At 38.1% G+C, this 20,182-nt stretch overlaps 2 protein-coding genes across 5 annotated transcripts; one reads left to right on the top strand and one right to left on the bottom strand.

Moving 5' to 3' along the window:
• The first annotated feature begins 626 nt into the window (after positions 1-626).
• LOC148800785 (vesicle-associated membrane protein 724) lies at positions 627-5,040 on the top strand. 2 transcript variants are annotated; one of them, XM_088902614.1, is made up of 5 exons: positions 627-2,007; positions 3,055-3,196; positions 3,579-3,699; positions 4,359-4,421; positions 4,493-5,040. In XM_088902614.1, exons 1-5 carry the CDS (start codon positions 1,815-1,817, stop codon positions 4,514-4,516), a joined length of 543 nt encoding a protein of 180 aa, XP_088758740.1. In that variant the 5' UTR covers positions 627-1,814; the 3' UTR covers positions 4,517-5,040. The 2 variants fall into 2 exon arrangements, with proteins under 2 accessions (XP_088758740.1, XP_088758739.1); XM_088902613.1 differs by having other exon boundaries at positions 628-2,007; positions 4,526-5,040.
• Positions 5,041-5,649: 609 nt separating this feature from the next.
• LOC104606138 (dephospho-CoA kinase-like) lies at positions 5,650-19,658 on the bottom strand. Of its 3 annotated transcripts, none has more exons than XM_088904005.1 (5): positions 19,122-19,658; positions 16,967-18,857; positions 12,007-12,155; positions 7,258-7,403; positions 5,650-6,272 (listed from the first exon to the last, which is right to left on the bottom strand). In XM_088904005.1, the coding sequence occupies exons 3-5, from the start codon at positions 12,112-12,114 to the stop codon at positions 5,828-5,830; spliced, it is 699 nt and encodes a 232-aa protein (XP_088760131.1). In that variant the 5' UTR covers positions 12,115-12,155; positions 16,967-18,857; positions 19,122-19,658; the 3' UTR covers positions 5,650-5,827. The 3 variants fall into 3 exon arrangements, with proteins under 3 accessions (XP_088760131.1, XP_088760132.1, XP_088760130.1); XM_088904006.1 differs by lacking the exon at positions 16,967-18,857 and adding an exon at positions 14,844-14,933; XM_088904004.1 differs by lacking the exon at positions 16,967-18,857.
• Positions 19,659-20,182: the final 524 nt, after the last annotated feature.

Raw genomic sequence — 20,182 nt, 5'->3', positions numbered from 1 at the left:
AAAAAAAAATACTGTCTTATACATAACCCATTCATTGGTTAAATAGCCAAGGTTAGCAATTCAACCAATAATAAGGTCATTGGTTGTTAACGAATGAGGTAAATCAATCTAGTTGTCTACTTCAACTATAAATTGAAAAACAATGATGTAAACCGCAAGAAGATTTGAAGCTAGGTCATATGTTTTGAGAGGGAATAATTCCACCAAAATACCATGCTCCAACTACTTAATTTCATTACATATGGGGGTATTGATAAAAGCACTGAAATCATCATCATAATATCCAATGCACATCCACGTTTTTGGAATAGCTCCCCAGGTCTTCTACACCTCATCTTCACAAAATATCATTTTTTCTATATCCAATGCACATCCAACTGGTCAAAACTCTGTGGCTCCTTTCCGATAGATAAGATCAATCTGTAGGTTTATAATTATAAATGTATAGACTTTTTGTATGAGATCTCTGTTTTTTACCTTTTTTCTGGGTATTCAATTGCTTTCATCCAACTGTTCATGTGTCTACATTTTCAATCAAGCAAACATTGTGACTGTTGATGTAGCTACTAATATCATCTTCAATCAGATTGATTTGAAATTAAAATATCTGCTTCACATCATCTCTCTCTCTCTCTCTCTCTCTGTCAATGGTGATGCTGTTGATGTCGTAAACTCCTACCTATTCTCGACATCGATCAATCCTCTCCTTAACGTTCTTGTCTTCCTCTGCAAAGACTGCTGCTTCTTTCACCATCATCTCAATCCCTTCCTGATTAAGACTGCAGACATCATTTGTACTATAATTCCACTCTTCCCTGTTTGAAGCCTTGTCCTCTGCCTTCTTAGCACTCACTGTAGCGCGTGCATGATTGCATCAACATCAAACCTCTTATCCTACGTTGAAAAGCAAAACCCCTCTAAACAAATCAAAATTGAGCACAGAATCAACACAGTCTCTTGTTTGAAACTTATTGGACGGAGACTCAAAAGCAGAGTGTTGCAGGGATCAACCTTGTCACAACCCCACCAACAGACTCAATTACCAGAAAATATAGTGCAACATCGAGCGAAAAGGATGCCTGCAAATAACCAGAAAGAACAAGAACACAGCAAAGGAACATGGGCAATCGCCCTGTTTAACAGTGACATCGCATCACCTTTATGATTTTTGCATTGAGAATTCCACCATGGAAGCAGAAGCTTCGTAAGGAATTCAACAGCGATATCATAAATCAAAGGGTTTTGGATTTATAAAGGTAATAACTGTTTGTTCTTCAGTTCTTGTTGACTGGGCAATCCGAATTCGATCCGTCTATGATTTGGATGTACCATATATCCGATTCGATCCGATCCGATTGCTGAGATTTTAAGCCCTTGGACCGGGCCACGTAAAAGAAGGTTCACCGCCATTCTTGGCCATTTGCGTTCTGGCGCTGAGAGAGCAGAGCAGAATATATGAATGAATTTTCTCAAACCCATCACTACACTCCATCCCTGTATCTTCTCTCTCTCTCTCTCTCTCTCTCTCTCAATCAAATCTCACTTAGACTTGTCTGAATAGATGCTCTGTAATTTGGTTACCTTGCTTGCTCTGTAAATAAAGGCATTGCTTCTCCCCCTTTTTTTGGATTAAAGCGAGACCCGCCGAATTTCAGAAACCAACCCAGCAACTTCTAGAGTTTTCTGAGAAAATAGAAATGTTGATTACTTGATTTACCGAGTAGGAGGAGGAAGAGAAGGTTTCTCCAGTGAAGAAGAGTTGTCCGGCGGTGAGTTGGTATTGTTTCCTCCTCGATTTCTCGGCCCACTCGAAAATGAGCCAGCAGGAATCGTTTATCTACAGCTTCGTGGCTCGAGGGACGATGATCTTGGCTGAGTACACTGAGTTCACTGGCAACTTCCCTGCCATCGCGTCCCAGTGCCTTCAGAAGCTCCCCTCCTCCAACAACAAGTTCACCTACAACTGCGATCACCACACCTTCAACTTCCTCGTCGAAGACGGCTACGGTATTCATTCCACCGCTTGCTTCTGCAGATCTTTTCTTTCCTTCACTTTTTCTTTATTTTTTAGTAGATATAGAGTTTAGTGACGCTAGTTGTTCCATCATGGTTGGTTGATATTTGCTATCCATCGTAGTTGATTTTAAGTTGGAATTTTTAGACAACTTGAAATGGATATAATAGGATTATCTCATGACCTAACCGATCCAGAGAACTTTATATGCTTCTTAGCCATGAACTTGAATACTTATAGAAAAGAAACAAGAAAAATTGCTGTTCTTGTCGTAGTTGGTATTGTTTCAACTTTTAATCTTATAGGGAATTATCATGCCTTTTGTCTATAAATTGGAGTGTTTTTCTCTAGACTTGCATGAATTGGCCTTGGTGAGGGTGAGGGTTTTGATTGATGTAATTGACTGGTTAGAGTTCCTTTATAAGGGAAAGAACCTGAAGAGTTGTTAGAACTAGCATGAAAGAAGTAGTAACAGACTTAGATGGAGAAACCAATCTGAAAATGCTTTATTTTCTGGTGAAGCCTTTGATTTCCAGGGTCTCTCTTTTGAAAAACGTTCTCAGACGTTTCTTAGGATGAGAATGAGAATTTCCTTAGACTCTACTTTTTTCTCTCTGGGACAAATTCAAACCTTGTGGAGGGTATGTTCGATCAAAATAACAGTTGATTTATACCTGCAAAGTGCAAATCGTATTGCTCCATTCATGGACAGGGAATTTGCCTAGCCTTTGGCTTTATGTTCACAGCATATGTCTACAAAAACCATTGGTTTTTTAAGGTGAACGTCAAGCATGTTTGGGGTAATGCTACTATATAATGCACATATATTTACCTAATGCAATTATCCTTTCCACATATTGTGGTTACAATCCAAGTGCTCAAGAGTTAAAAGAGTTAAGTATGCAGTGCAAGGATGATAGAATATTTTCTTTTCTATCTTTTGTTTGTTAAGGTTAATGTGGTCTTGATGATTAAGTTTGACAGGGAGAACTTTCTCTGCCACATCCTTCTCACATCTTGATGCTCTTTGGATGTCATAGCATATTGTGTTGTTGCCAAAGAATCCATTGGGAAACAGGTGTCTATAGCTTTTCTTGAACGCATAAAAGCAGACTTCAAAAAGAGATATGGTGGGGGTAAAGCTGATACAGCCGTTGCCAAGAGTCTTAACAAGGAGTTTGGGTATGTTTATTCAAGAGATACCACCTTTGTGAATAGGTTGCATCTTTACCCAAGGTTTCTCTGTTTCAGTTTTCAGCTTCAAACTAGGTTTTGGCCTGATTCCAAACCGAAATATGGACAAAGTTTCAAGTGTTTTAATCATAAAAAGGAAAGTGAAAATGTCTTTCTTACCCCCATTTATTTTCTTTTTCTCTCCCTTTCCTGTTTCTTCTCTATTTCATCTTTATCCTCCCTATATCTTCTCTATTTCGTCTGGTACTATCCTATTTCAAACATAATGAATTGCTTCAAAATTTGAAATTTGTTTATAGCCCCTTCATATTCTTCCATTCTTTTTTGGTATAACAATAATTACCAGTGGAAAATGGTTCTGAAATTGCAGCCCAGTTATGAAAGAGCACATGCAATATATCATTGACCATGCTGAAGAGATTGGGAAGCTTTTAAAAGTGAAGGCTCAGGTTTCAGAAGTGAAAAGTATTATGCTGGAAAATATAGACAAGGTATATTTACTGGCATTTTACACTGTCCTAAAACTAATATGCACACGTCTACTGATTATGTATATATACAACTATTTGAAATTAGTTGTGCATGAGAATACAGGCTTATGTGAAAAAAAAAATGCCGAAAGTTAGGACCATATCCAGTCTACTCCTCTCAAGACCCCAGATAGCTGGGACCAGCATTGGGTAATAGCCTTTATTTGAAATAACATTGTATATGTGCCCTTTGTGGAACCTGATGCAATCCCATGTTCATCTCTCCCCACCCTACCTCTGATCACACGCTGTACAAATTTAAATCATCCATCAAAAGAATTTACAACTAAGGTGGATGACCAGGTATCCAAGAAATTTAGTTAGGGAAGTGATCTACTGTACAGTAGAACTTCAAATTCAACTTAACGTCAGAAAAATGGATATTGGGGGTGCGGGAGGGAGATTATTGTGTTACCCATATAGAGCTAATGGCTCAATCAGCTATAATTTTTAGACAATAGAAATGTTTTAGTTGAGCAGAAGGCTCTTTTTATGGACAGATTCTTCTAATATGTCTATACAGTTCTGCTTGTTGTCATCATGCTATGGTGGTTTTCCTACCTCAACATTATTTTGCTTCAATTATTCGCCATTTATTGACCTGATGAATTCCTCTTCAGGCTTTTGATAGAGGAGAGAAGCTAGATATTCTTGCGGACAAAACAGAAGATCTGCATTCTCAGGTGGGTTAACCATTTCACTTGGTAAATGTAAACCAGCTCGCAATTTTCTTATACTATAGTGCATTATACAGGCATTGAACAGCCATAATGGATGAAATTTACAGGCCCAAGAATTCAAGAAAGTAGGAACACAAGTTCGGCGGAAAATGTGGTTCCAAAACATGAAAATAAAGTTGGTTGTTCTTGGAATACTCTTGCTTCTGGTCCTAATTATCTGGGTTTCTGTTTGCCAAGGATTCGATTGCACCAACTAATACTTCTTTGGATGCACATGTTTCAATTATGTATATGAAGCTTCAATCAAAATGATTGGAACTCAACAGAGGGTAGGGAAAAATAGAGCAGCTTGAGGGTGATTGATTAACAGAACTCTATCAGAAGCATTGCAGCATTGGTTAAGCTATGGGGTTTTCTTCTTCTTCTTTTGTGTGTGTGGAGCGGGGATAGTATTGTAAATGTGGAGTCATATCTTGGTTGTTCATTAGGTATTACATTATTTAATGGTCAAATAATAAAACGATATGCTGGGTTTTCCTTTTTGTTTGTTGCTTTTTTTTTCTTTACATACTACTGTGCAATTGTGAACGGTTCTTAGAGTGGAGTTCTCACTTTAGTGTTGCAAGATTTGAGCTAATGTACAGAATATTTAGCTCCGGCACTAAAATATCAAATAATAAATTTAATGGAAGATCAATGTTCAGCATATCTTAGGCAAGGTTCAAGGTATATCAGCCTATATCGATCGATACATATCATTCCAGGAGCTCTCCGATATACATATCCATTCTAGGAGATATCTGATATGCCCCTACAAAGGGAGCCTTAAACCGACCCTCCGAACTAGTTTTGAAAAAAAAATAAAAAAATAAAAAAAATATATCAATATCGCCCGATATGCCCGTATTGATATTTTGAACCTTGCTCTTCGGTTTGCTATTGCATAATGTGAACAGTGAAACCTGATACATCTTGTGATGACAACTGGCTTCCTGTTTTTAAAAGATCTTTCATTGCAGAGCCAAATTTCAAATTAGCGATATGATATGTATTTGGATGTGTAAAAATGCATTGATATGTTGATTTCTTGTTAAATTTGTGATATTTTTACTTGTAATAGTAGATCCATGGATTTTTCAAAATATTTAAAAAAAGTCAAAATTTATAAAACAATTCCTAATTATATGTTTTAATGGTTTTTTTATGGTGAGTAAAATTTGTGAGATTGATATGCAAATGATCCATCAGTCGTTGATAAGCATATATTTCTAGAAAGAAAGAAAGAAAAACAGGACTTGATAGATGATGATCCCAGATAGGTTCAAAGCAAATAAATGAGCGAAATCAATTTGTTTCTTCTATTTCCACCTAATCACCACCGCTTTGAGAAGACTTGTGGCTATAGACCATCAATGCTGCTGTAAAGTGTTCCTGTACACAAGAACAGCTACAACTATAGAAACGATAGCCCAAAGGGCACCATTCCTAGACATCCCAAATTCCTTCCATGTTAAAGGCCTAGTGACCTGAACAAATACCTTCTCAAATTGTTCCTTCATTTCTTCCATTGTCCCTGAGTTATCAATCACAATATCTGCTTTTGTCCTTTTCAAATCTAGTGCCATCTGAGCATTGATTCTGTTTATGGCTTGTTCTTCCGATATTCCATCCCTATTCATGAGTCGCTGAAGCTGCGTCTCAGGATTGATCCATACGACAATTATAGGTTTTGTCCATCGGTCCATCTTAGCCTCAAATAGCAGTGGCACATCAAGAACAATAACCTCGGAGCCTTTCATCCATAACTTCACAATTTCCCAAAATATGCCAGAGGAAATAAATGGAGCCAGTAACCTGCGTCAAGTTAAAAACAAAAGTTTCAGAACTAACCTTAGATGTCTTCCAACCGATTATCTGATAAGTGACTTGATCTTTAGGCACAGCATAGTTTTGTGAGACCTCAAAAACATCTTTCACGAAAAATTATTGTTCAAGAGAGTAGCATCAAAGTAATTTGGAGTATGCAAGGGGACTTGGCTTCGAGTGAATAACAGTGTTGCCTGGACAAACATAGCAATTGGATTCCAACACATGTCCAGGAGTCTAACTCAGCAAAATAAAAAAAAACATCAAGTCACAGATATGTATACAGAAAAGTAAATACAATTAAAATAAACCATATATTTTTGAATTGTAACACCATATGCCTACAGAAAAAAAAGGTCTCTTGTTACTTAACTTCTGTAGGAAAAATGGCATTCATAATGTACATTGACGGTTTAATGCCATATCCATTGGAGTCTTGGAATCAGACACATGTCTGACATAGACCCTTCAACCATTTAGGGGAGTCCATGCAACATTGAGAACAATTTTCAGAACTTTAGTGCCCATTTGATATTCCATGAAATGCATAATTAATGTTCACTACAGGAAATCTAAGGTACCTGAGGAAGAACATAATGAGTGGCTAATGTTACATCTGAGAAAGATTTGAGCTCTTTCCAGGGTATCTCCTACCAACACTTGCATGCTGAGTGATCATAAGCATCCATTTATACCCAACCAACAAGTTCCACTTCTGTTTCTTTTTCCTATTTTTACACTTCCAAAGATTGTGATAAATGTTGCAGTCTATGATGTAGTTGATATTCTTGGTGGAACCAATGGTTGTTTTGTTGTGGTGCAATGCCCTAAATAGAAGAAATCCTCTGGTCCAAATGTATACAATTTCTTTCCATGCAGCACAGCATGTTTGACTTAGGTTTTGCAAGAAAAAGTTCCAAATTTCCTAGAACTGTAGCTTGTCTGCAATTCAAATACAGAAAATCAACCATACCGGTTAAGAAGTTGGCGCTTTGCAGGGTCAGAGAAGACAATTTGCCCTAGACGTGCCCTATCAACTTCTCCATTGCCTAGTAAAATATCTTCCCCAAATGCTGCAACAACCCTTTTCCAACCACCAGTTCCTTTCTGCAGTACTTCCTTTGAGCAAGCAAAGTGCAGATATCCAGCATAAATAACAGAAGATAAAACTAAAATGAGAAAAACTAGATACTAATTGAATAACCATTAGCTAAGATTAATGGAGACAGACACAAATATCATGTTTCAACAGACATTAAATGCCAAAACAAATCACCACACCCACCAATAGAGATACTTGTTTTAGAGCATTCAATGTCCAAGAATGTTTAACACATGGCCATTGGCACTACCATGTCTCAGAAATCATAGAGTACTGGGCATGGCCAAAAGTTGGCATTGCTTGAATTTATGAAATCTCTTCTTCCTAATAATAGAGACGTGCAAAAATTGGGAGAACCTAAAATATCAGAAGACACGGAATTTTTAAGTAAAATATACATTTGATCATTTGATACACAACAGCATAATACTGATAAAAAAGCAAAGGAATTATATACAAAGAACATCAGAAAGATCAAAAAGGGGGCATTGCCTAATGCAGTGGTAAAATCTTGGGTGACAAACGTGAGAATGTGGGTTTGAATCTGACAACAGCCACTTTGTGAAAAAATGACTGTTCGAAGCATAGGTCCGTATCCATACTGCCCCTCCCAAGACCCTGGACAGCAAGGACCAGCATTGGGTAACGTCCATAACATCAGAAAAAGATCAAAATTCAAATTTTGATGGTTAGATCATAAAAAGGCCTTGTCATAGATCATCATTGTCATCTGTTTCCTCTAAACTTTTTCTAGTTTATTGAAGGCAAATGCCTTCTATACTGCCCCTCCCAAGACCCTGGACAGCAAGGACCAGCATTGGGTAATGTCCATAGCATCAGAAAGATCAAAATTCAAATTTTGATGGTTAGATCATAAAAAGGCCTTGTCATAGATCATCATTGTCATCTGTTTCCTCTAAACTTTTTCTAGTTTATTGAAGGCAAATGCCTTCTATACTGCCCCTCCCAAGACCCTGGACAGCAAGGACCAGCATTGGGTAATGTCCATAGCATCAGAAAGATCAAAATTCAAATTTTGATGGTTAGATCATAAAAAGGCCTTGTCATATAGATCATCATTGTCATCTGTCTCCTCTAAACTTTTTCTAGTTTATTGAAGGTAAATGCCTTCTGTTAAAGAATTAGTTTTCATCTTTATTCTGTCTATACAGGGCTTACATTGGTCTCCACATAGGGGAAGAAAAGGACTCCAACTATATATTTTAGTTTATTGGTTGTGACCTGTGAGCTGTGACTACTATACCTGGTTAAGACATCTAGTGCCTGCCATGGTGTTGGAACAGCCATATACTACAAAGCAGCTGTAGAGGCACCAAATTTCTGAGACAAAATTAGTCACTATATCTCCAATATAGTACTTTAAGTCCAATACCTATTAGCAAAATCAAGGTCTCATCATACTTGGAGGAATTTGCGGGCTAGGATGCCTGTGTATGTATTTTGTGTTCCCTTATGGTTTCCCCTTGAAATATGTTCTAATCACATAAACTACTTTCTCCACTTTATCTTTGTTGTTTTGCATTCTCCTATTATTATTCTTATAGTTTACTGCAACAAATATAATTAAAAGTTGGCAATTTGTCCATTGGCTAGGCACCACATATACAAAACCAAAGTTACACAGTAAACAAATAAAAGAATGCAGTTGAAACCCAAATGCTCTAAATTTATTGTCATAAACTTGATATAGGAATCTAGAGTTCTTTTTCACCTAGTGAGAATTCTAATGCCTAAAAGGAATGCCAGATTTATTATCTTGACCCTACAATGTCAGAGGCTTTTATGATGGAAATAGGAGGCCATTTCTGAAAGCTGAAGAATAAAATTGCCTAAAATCCATGAAACTAAATTGATTATCCAACTCAGTCCCTCCTCTTTCATGTCCATTTCCTCCAATTGATAATCCAACTCAGACCCATCAAGGAACTTTGTCACCTTTGGTTAATAACACCATAAAGTTCAAATTCAACATAACCATAGGATTTTGCCAAATCAATTTTTTTGTCCCTCCACCACCAGCATAGTTTTCAAGGCGCCAAGGCTAGGCGACAGGGGGGGGCCTAGTCACCTAGTTGCCTAGACGATGGATTTTTTTTAAGTAAAAACATGTATCCTAGGGTAGTTCCCTAGGTTCCATAATCATATTTCCTTAAATAATTTCCATAAGTATAAACTTCATGTTAAAGTATAGAAAATCAACATGTTCCAACATATTCATGAGAAGAAAAAGAAGAAAGAAAAGAAAATTAGAAAAACATAGGGGTTGAACCCCTATTTCTGTTATAGGAAAAGAAGAAAAGAAAAGGTGGAAAAAGAAGAAAAAAAATAGTATATAAAAACACAAAATTAGTAAAGAAAAAGAAGAAAATGAGTTGATTGGACAACATTTTATGTTCTTTCTTACTTATTGGTTCAGGTTTTGAAGTCTTTGAGGGTTCAATACAGCATTTAGCAATGTTTGTGTTGATTAAACCCTAACAAATAAGAAAATAGCAAAAAGAAATTAGTATATAAACATACAAAATGAATATTTTAGTTTAAAAATGCCTATTTTATAATTGTAACCTCAAAAAATTAATAACATAAAAGTTTGTTATAACACACTATAGAAAACTGCTTGGCGATTAGGCGTTGCCTTGACAACTATGACCACCAGTGTGTCTTAATGATCAAGATGACTTACCAACTTGGCACTTTAGTGGACCTATTAGGACACTAACCCCTTATTGGTTCAAGGATCACGAAAAGATTATGATCCCTTGAACAAGGCTTGGAAATTCAGTTGATGCAATTAGGTGCGATAGAGTCAACTTAGATCCAAGGAAATTGGAGAACTATATAAAAGAGATAACAAATATTCTGAATTCATTATAAACAGTTATGCGATGGATTTGGTGAGATCAAAATGCATTGAATGACAGATCAACAAGGAGGTGTGTAGGTGGGTCTTTCCATATAGCAAAAGCTCTATACCATCCCAAGTTCTATGATTGTTGAAAAGGCTGTAACATTACATTTTACATTTTATAGCTGTCCACCTTGCCTGGCCTTCTCTTACCAGAGGAAAACAGCATCCTTAGTGACAATGGGAATACCAGTACCCCAGAGACTACACATAAAAGCCAAAAGAATACTAAATAGAGCACCCTTTTACAATATTGACATAGGTTCTTAAATATCAATGGATATGGTGTTTGATTAAAGCTTACTGGTGAGTGTAGTACAAGATTGCTAAGGTTATTCTGTAGTGGCAGGGAGCCAGGCATTCAGGAAATTTCTGGACAGAACTACAATAATGGCTGAGATTGCCAAGGTATTTCCAAGGAGCTTTAGGAAGCAACATTTGGTAACCAAAAGCCAGTGATAAGAAGAAATCCCCAAAAGGCAATAAAGTATTTATAAATATAAGAAAGCACTTCCATGGCATGGTAGAATATTAACAGTTGGTTGTAGGAATTGTGAATCTCAATTCTCAATTTTACAAAACCGCATACAAAGGACAAACATAAAATGCAAGGCCAAACTCATAGCCAATGAACTAGCCAGACTGGCTTCATATATTAATAGATAAGCTGCAACAAAATTCCTCAATCAGATACAAAGACTCTTTGCATAAAGATGTAAGAGGAAGAACTAGATCCAGACAATTATTTGCTCATGATCTTGCTGATTAGCTAACATGCTCATCCTTTTGATGCCAGGAGGAAGGGAGATACCATTCAAAAGAACTGTACATTCTAACATCCCCTCTGCCACTCCCAACCCTGCTGTTTCATAAAATATCAAATTAAGAAGCACATTACTTTCTTTGCAACAAGGGTATGTTGCTTTGTGCAAAATAATAAATTCTTGGGCCGAACAAGCATGAGAACTCAGGTTCAAGTCTGAGATTGGGCACTTGATGTTAAATGTTAGATCCATATCATTATCCCAAAATTTAAAAAAAAAATGTTAGGTCCATATCCAGTTCATCAATCCCAGTACAAAAGATGGCCAGGAGGCCCAGGACCAGTTTAAGTAATTACCTTTACTACTTTGCAAGTAGAATTATCATCTAGTTTTGCCAAATGCAGGGAACCAAATTTTGTGTTGGTCCTGTTGGATAAGTTGGCCACTCAGAGACCCAGAGGAACATAATTATGTCTAAGCACACCAAAAAATACACAACATATGGGCAGGTCCTAAGAATTGGATCTAGCTTTGCATAGGGAGAGAAGATGGAGCACTTTGCAATGCAACCCAGAACACATGTTCCAGTCAATAAGTTGAGAATGAACATGCACACTCAACTACTCAAATCAAAGATCAAATTTATGAGTAGAATTAAGAAATGAAATGAAAGAAAAGAATAATTTAGCCACACATATCTCAAGGTCAAGTGAAATTGAATCAATGCTATGAACTAAATTTTACAGAAAGAGCTTGAAATATATCTTGAGTTAAACTCTCAAACTGTTGAAAATAGTAAACTGATCAAAGAAAACTGTTGAAAACAGTAAAGACATGATAGAAATATCTACATATCCACATACACAAATGGATCATTGAAAAGAGAGGGGGAAAAGGAAAAGAAAAAAAAACAGATAGATAGATACATACACGAGCAACAAGGTCAGCATCAACCACAGGAATGCCTTTGCCCTTGAACAGATTGGAGACTGTACTCTTCCCGGATGCAATTCCTCCTGTCAGTCCCACAATCCTCATTTTCTTTCCTCAGTTGGATATCTACAAATTCTGCCCAATCCCTACCAGTAAATCAACAGGTTATTTTGTATCCCAAGAACCTTAAGCATATACCTTGTATAAACTCATCCAAGTGAGGTTACTCAACAACCTGGAAAGTAATCATGGCAATTATAGCCTGCCTATAGGCCAATTAAGCACTCTACCTAAGAGGCTGCCCGATTTCGTTTTCTAAATTTACTTGTAAACTATGCTGTACAAGGAAAATGTTATGTCAAAACAGTTAAGAAAACTCATAAATTTGAGTTATCCACATAGATTAAGAAATAAGAGTTTACATATCATGATTTTTCCCCTTCTTTAAAATATATAAGTGCCAATAATTTAACAAAGGAAATGGCATTAAACAAAATGGAATGGTGAAACAGGATGCATGTAGCTAACCCCATATAGTTGGGATAAGGCTTCGGTATATAATCATCGTGAGCGTTAGCAAACAGCTCTCTTGGGCTGATTTAGAGTCGTCACCCATCATTTGAAGGAAATGGAGGTAATGAGACCTCTGAGAATGATTTTCAAAAATATTTTCATTTGATAGTGACTCCAAACCCAAGGTACCAACTAAACCAATCTAGGTAAGAGACAGATGGGAGGTGGAAAGGGTTAGCTACCCCTTTCCAAGTTCCAATAGATGGGGTCCGCATGGAATTCTTCAATTAACTAGGAGCATACAAGCATTAGCACAAACAAGCAATTCTTCAATTAACTAAGAGCATATTTTTTTTATAAATGAATTAACTAAGAACATATTAATAATAAATAAAGCAAAACAAGACAAGAACAAACCAACACAAGAGAGTCCCCCTATCTTTTTATTATTTTTTATTTAATATTACTATACAATATGTATATATATATAGATATATATATATAGATCTTCATTTTTATTATTCATTATTTATTATTTTCCCTTTTTATTTAATTTTATCAATTATTTATTTTATTATTGTTTTCCTATGGAACCTTATTTGTATATTTATTGATTATTTATTTTATTGGATTAGTGGCATTTAGGGGTGCTCATAGTTCAGTTAACTGAACCGTGGGGCATTTTTTTGGACCGAACCGGTAGTACCAGAACTGAACCAAAACTAGTCGGTTAACCAGTTTGGTTCACCGGTTTTTCGGTTTTTTTGTTTTAACAATATATATTATAAAAATATATATAAATATATAATAAAAAATTATAAATATATAATATTATATTTTAAATAATAAATAATAATATATTATATTATAAATATATAATTATATCTATAATACATATTTATTAATTTACAATATATAAAAATATAATATATATATTATATAATATACATAAATATATATAATATATAGAAATACATGTATACCAGTCGATTCGGTTAACCACCGGTTTTTTATATTGGTTAACCAAAACCAAACCGGTACCTTCGGTTTTTTAAAAACACCAAACCAAAACCGAACTGACCAGTCCGGTTAACCAATTTTCCGATTCGATTTTGGTCGGTTCGGTTTTTCGGTCTTTTTTGCTCACCCCTAGCGGCATTAGCCATTTATTTATTCTATTTTTATCACATATATTCTTATTATCATTATTTTTATTTATTGTTTTTTATTGTAGTAGAAAGGTGCTGAAATAAAAATCTGTAAAAGAAAAGAGTTAAAGAATATTTCTTGAAGAAGAAGAAGAGAAGAAAGGAGAGAAGGAAGAGAAGAGATTTGAGAGAGAGAAAAGAGAGCAATGATGCTGGCCACCCTCTTAAATATTATTTATAGTCTAAAATAATAAAGAGTACAAAGACAAATATGCCCTTATAGGGTGGCTAACACATAAAACAATTAAAATAACTGCTCAAAAAGGACCCAACAAGAGTGCTATGGTCCCCACTTCCTATCTAAACAATAAATAATCAAAAACTACCACTATAGACTACACAATTTGTCCAACTAACTCACAACACTAGCAACATAGGAGATGCATGGATGGGTCATACATAAATATAGTAGCCAACCTACCATCCTCTGATATCTTCCCACATCCTTAACCAATTCACCATCCAAAGCATCAATTCTATGATTGGGGTCAATAGGAGTATCAGCTGGTTTAGTTCCTAGCTTCCTAGTCTCCTGTAGTAAGTCCAACACATACTTCCTTTGAGAGACGAAAATCCCATACTTGGATCTTGCAACCTCAATCCCCAGAAAGTATTTCAATTCACCTAGATCCTTGATCTCAAACTCTTGTTGTAGTGACTTCTTGAGTGCATCAATCTCTTTTAGATCATTTCTTGTAACAACTATACCATCTACATATACAACCAATACTGACAAGTGTCTCTCTCCTTTTTACAAAGAGAGTATGGTCGGGTTGAGTCTGTGTGTACCGAAAACGGATAAGTGCTCCTCTGAACCTGTCAAACCATGTCCTAGGTGACTGTTTCAAGCCATATAGTGACTGTTGATAAGGACCCCATACATCAGTATGAACAATATCAAAAGCAAAGGAATTTCTTTTATTACTTGGTTTAAAAGAATGTCTACAATGTTTTCCCAACTAACGGCTTTAACATTCCAAACTACACAACTGAACAAACTCAAACAACTTTTGAAACAGAACTTCAATGAAATGAAAGAAAGATGACCCAAATGATTATGCCAATGTATAATTTGACTCATGACTCTGATCCACTACTACTATTGCTACTAACATGATGGCTCTAATGTCTCGGATTCTCATCCAAAAGGTAGACTCCGTTCGCATCACGACCACTCCCAATCATCCTTTTTTATTCCAGATCCTGTAAAACACAATTACCAAGAAGAAAGGTCACTAAGCAGTTCAATTTTTTTGTCAAAAAGCTTACTGAAAGAAGATTAGTGTGGAGTTTAGGGACATATAAGACAGATGATAAAGTAATGTCATTAGTCACTCTAATTGTCCCTTTCCCAGCAATGGGAATATGCAAACCATCTGCTGTAGAGACTATCTCTACCAGAGCACAACTGGTAAAAACTAAAGATGGTAGATATATTGGTCATGTGCTCAGATGCTCCTGAGTCCATAATCTAGGGAGGTCCCACCTTACCTGAGGTGGATGCATGATTTGCAACTGCATATGAACTACCAGTATGAGCAAAGGAAGTAGTATGGTTGGCTCTTGCACTGTTCTGCCCATTTGAAGAACTAGAACTGGTTAAATCCTTCTTACTCATAAGTTGTCCATACTTTTCCAATTCAATCCTCACTGTTGCTGTTGCAATGGACTCCAAATCAGCCTAGGAGAGGGGTCCTAAAGGGTCTCCTGTAGTTGCCACATTTGCATTTCCCTTCTTGTTCTTGATTTGAGCTGGTATGAGATGAGGGCAAAGCTTCCAACAGGTGTCTCCGGTCTGCTTAGTCTTATTGCAATAGTCACACACCAAATCCCTCTTGTCCTCCTTCCTAGCCTCACTATCCTCGTCTCCCCCTGTCTCCATTTGGCTTAGATTTAATTGTACTAACCATAGTTGACTGATCAATCCTAGGCTGTCTCAACATGACATTCCTCCTACTCTCCTCCTTAGAGACAAAGGCATAAGCTTAAGAAAGAGTCACACCTTCTTTAGAAAGGAGATGTTGCTTGACAATGTCGAATTCAAGGTTCAACCCAGCCAAGAACTCAAAAACCCTATTCTTTTCTACCAACCCCTGATAGGTTGTTGCATCCTTCATTCTCTTCCAAACCACAGTTTCAAAGTGGTCGATCTCCTGCCAAAGGGTTTTCAGCATGGAGAAATAGGTGGCAAGAGGTCTATCTCCCTGTTTTGTACTAATCACCTGATTCCTTAATTGATAGGCTCTAGCTACATTTTGTTTTTAGGAATAGGTTTAGTCACTCCATCCCAAATTTCCTTTGCAGTATTAGCCCACAAAAAATTTTTACCAATGTGAGGTAACATAGAACTACACATCCAGATTATCACCATGTAATTCTCATGTACCCACAAGGAGGGATCTGTATCAGGTTTCTTCTCAAACTCAATGATGTACCCCAATTTCCCACAAGCACCAATGACCATCTTGGCCAATTATGCCCATTCTAGATAATTTGTACCATCAAAATTCACTATAGTAATAATTCCAGAGCCAAAAATATCCCTACTACCTCCAATACCCAGACCCATGTTTCCCACGAGCACCTACCCCCTTTCATCACACGTTGTTTAGAGTTAAGGCGCTACATGAAACGAAATGATTTTTATTCCGATACCCCATAGATTCACTATCGAAGATGGATCCTCTGATGACTGGTAATAGAACCGTGCGATGAAATTAGTTCAGATTTTAGATTTGTTTGAAATTGAAGAACATTACGATTTTCCTTACTGGTACCCAAACAGGGTCTCAATGTATAGAACTACTCATTTATATCTAATACCCTGCCATTCCACTCCTTCAATGGAGACCTCGTTAATCTACATTAACGCATTATCAAGACAGTTGTTTTGTCCAAAACCCAGAACTATTGAAAATAAAGTCCATTAGCCAACTACTAAACCAATCATTCTCTTTCAATCAATCCATCAGAACCTTTGGAGGAGTGCAATTTATAAAAAGTTTTTGGACCTATGAGATCCAATCAATCTCTACAGGCAAAGGAATCAGGCCAGCTATGCTTTACCCAAGTACTCAAAATCAAATTATTCAGTTACAACTTACAAGGAACTTGTAAAAAAAAATAACAGTAATATATATAATAATAAGTGGTAAAACAGATTCAGATTTGGCTCTACTTCTCAATAATCTATACAACATCTACAAGGAAAACCAAGCATAGAAATAGCACCCAACTCTGCATTTGTGGTTTGAGCCCAAATGAAGCACGGAGTACCACGTTGTCAATCACAGGATCACAAAACACAAAATCTCTTGTCTGACTCGTGGTTAGGCTAACGAAGCTAATGTTTGTTAGAGCTGAATCTGCCTTGAAAGTCATGAGGAAGCTTTGGGCCAAGCCGGTTCCATTGGTCTGCATCGTGAAGTTCATTGACGTAGATCCTGCTTGTGCCCTCACAATGAAATCTCCCACACAAGCATCTCCAAGTACAAATTCCAAGTTATAGGTCGTACCCTTATTGAGCTCTGTTGTTGTTTGTATCCTAGCTGAAGCTTCCAAAACTAAGCTCAACTACAGCTTTGCCTTGTGGAACTTGGTAGTTTTTGGAGTCTATGTATTTCACTGTCCCTATCACAAACCATTGTTGTAATGCTGATAGAGTGTGACTTGGTTCTGCATCAAGTAGAATCCCCTCAGTGGAATCATTGGGGAAAGCTGGTCCCACTTCAAATCCACCATTGAGCAGCAGGTTGTCTGAATCACCCCACCATTGAATACCATAAATTGTACAGGCGACGCTAGAGACAAATATAGATGGATCATATCATATTCTTCATTTCCCCCGTTCGCTCTCTGTGTTTTTGTCACCGCTGCCGCAACTCACAGCAACGGCGATCTGCTTTCTCTCGTCCATTTTACCTCATTAACCCCTCTATTTTCATTGTTCCTCTGTTATTGTTACTTATACCAGGCGATTTCAATACTCCAGCTTCCCTAGCACATCATCGATCCCTTGTTTCCACCTTCGTGTATGGTTGGGATGAGCAGACGATAGCGACGGCCCAAACTTCAATTCCCCGTTTGAACGCATTAGCATTTGAGTCGATATCATCGATCCCCTGACACCTCCCTCAATTCCAACAACAGCAATGACCCATCTTCATTCTCGGCTAGGGAAGAGCACCTGGAAACACCCGAACCAGATCGGTGGCGTCTCATCCTCCAACGCCAATGGGATCTTCCCTTTACTCTTTCAGCCACCTGAGGTCTTTCTCTCCCCTCTTGAGCCCCAATACCAGAACCGTCGCCGCCCCCCTTTAGCTGCCCTTAACCTTTAAACTCTTCTTCCACTTCAATCCAACGGAGCCCTAAAGAATGTCTCAAGACCAGCGACTCCAGACCTTCTACCATGAAGATAACAACGAAGGTTTCCCCGAGAACTTTCATTGTTAGAGCCTTAAGTATCTCATGCGGTGCTCCCGCCCAGATCAGTAGCTTCACGGCCTCGAGGTCCCTCCAGTAGAGGTTCTCCTCTGCTACTCCGACGAAACCCGTAGTGGCATTTCCCAACTCCCTGAGCGTTTCCAAACACCAGGCATGAAGCAGGAGTCCAAACGCTCTTACCCTCCACCTTCGAGTTCCTTTGCACCTGCAATTCCTCCCAAGGATTGGCGACCACCGAAACAAAGACAACTTCTTTCCTCCTATTGGGTATGGGCTCTGTCCGTAGATGAGTGTTTAGCGCCTTGGACATTACCAAGGCTAGCTGGTAGGGAGAACAAACTGGAGAAGGCAAGAGAGAACGAAGACCGTTGGAGAGTGGAAAGCCAAGGTCTACGAATAGTGGCGGTGAACAATGCGGGAACAGTGTTCAGCACCAACGACTCCAAACGCTCCAAGCTCAAGAGAGTCGATTCGATGGTCCAACTTCCGCTCCAACTTGGTGAGGGTGAACAGATCTGTCGTCGCTCTGCTTCTCTATGAAGAAGATGAACAGTTCAATCTGGTGACAGTGTTCAAGTCTGATGAACAGTTCAACTTGGTGACGGTGTTCATCTACTTCACAGAGAAGCAGAGCAGCAACAGATTTGAACCCGTTCTGCATCGAGTTGACTCTCTCTGCTTCTTTTCAAACCATAGTTCCACCATGAAAGAAATTATCATCAAAATAAATCAGTGATAAAAAAATAGCAATAAATCAAAAAACGAAAAAAAAAAAACCCATAACTAGAGCTGAAACCTATGGGAGCTGGTTCAACGGAGCCGATTACTAGCTCCGCCGAACCTCACTCCTCCCAACTCGCAATCGATTCAAATATCAAACAAAGACAATGACGAAAAAAAAGAACTAAAGGAGAAACTACTGTGGGAGAGAATGACGAGATTTACTATATGTCGGCCTGGAATCAATCGCTGCTGCGGGGGAATCTCAGCTCGTTTCGATGGATTTGCTTTCAGTCGGTTACAGAAAACGCTGATTGCGATAGGGAGAACGATGTAAAGACGATGCCTCCGGTGATTCACGTTTAAGCTTACCGTTGATGCTACCGCAGGCTCTGCTCCGCCAGCGGTGAGGATGAAACTAAAGGGAGGGGGCTAACTGGTGACCAAATGATAGAAAAGCGACGTGGGACGAAGGGGCTAACTGGTGACCAAACGGTAGGGTTTTTAGTGGATTCGAGTGGAAATGGAGGGGAGAAAATCGCCGCTGCAAGTCCCCTATTTTCGACTGAGGAGAAGGTGAACAGCAGCTCACCGGCGAGAGAGAAGATAGTGAGGGAGGTGGAAAGCAAAGGAGAAGGATCGGAGAATAAGAGGGAAGAAGGAATCGGAGGAAGACGAATCTCTAGTCGCTGCCCCTCTGCTTTGGGTTCGAAGGTTGAAGATGATAAACATTCCTCTCATCACCTTTCTCTGCCTTAAGGCGAAAATGATGGAGTCGGTCTCTTTTAAATGGCGCCAGGGGGTATTTATGTAATTCTATAAGCATTAAGGGAAAGTATAATTTAGGAAAACGTTGGTCAAAACCGGTCTAAGGGAGGTCAAACCGGGATTCGGGATGGATGACTGAGATTCTGGGTTAGAAATTAAAGGGTTGAGATTGGTCTGCCCCCAAAGAGGGTTTCGATGCATGTGGACTAGTAAGATTGGTGGAAACGGAATCTTTTTGAATGAAGAGGCAAAAGGGGGTAGTTTTGAATGAAATTTCATGGGGTGGGGTTTCTGGACACTCTGTATCGATTGGTGGGGTCACATTGGCTCAACTAAGCCCGGATTAGGCAGATTTTGAAAGGGTTCGATTTGGTTAATCTGGGGGCTCGAAATTGAATCTTTGTGAGATGAAGAGGAAAATAAAGGCAGTTTTGGGTGAAATTTCTCCGGGTGGGGTTTTTGGGTATTCTGATATGATTAGTAAAATCAGATTGAGCCAATTGGGCCTGGATCGAGCA

Source organism: Nelumbo nucifera, chromosome 4, assembly GCF_055504915.1.
Source record: "Nelumbo nucifera cultivar China Antique chromosome 4, China Antique-T2T, whole genome shotgun sequence".
Classification (NCBI taxonomy): domain Eukaryota; kingdom Viridiplantae; phylum Streptophyta; class Magnoliopsida; order Proteales; family Nelumbonaceae; genus Nelumbo; species Nelumbo nucifera.
Note: the sequence above shows the minus strand (reverse complement) of the source record. Positions and strands in the feature narration are given on the sequence as shown.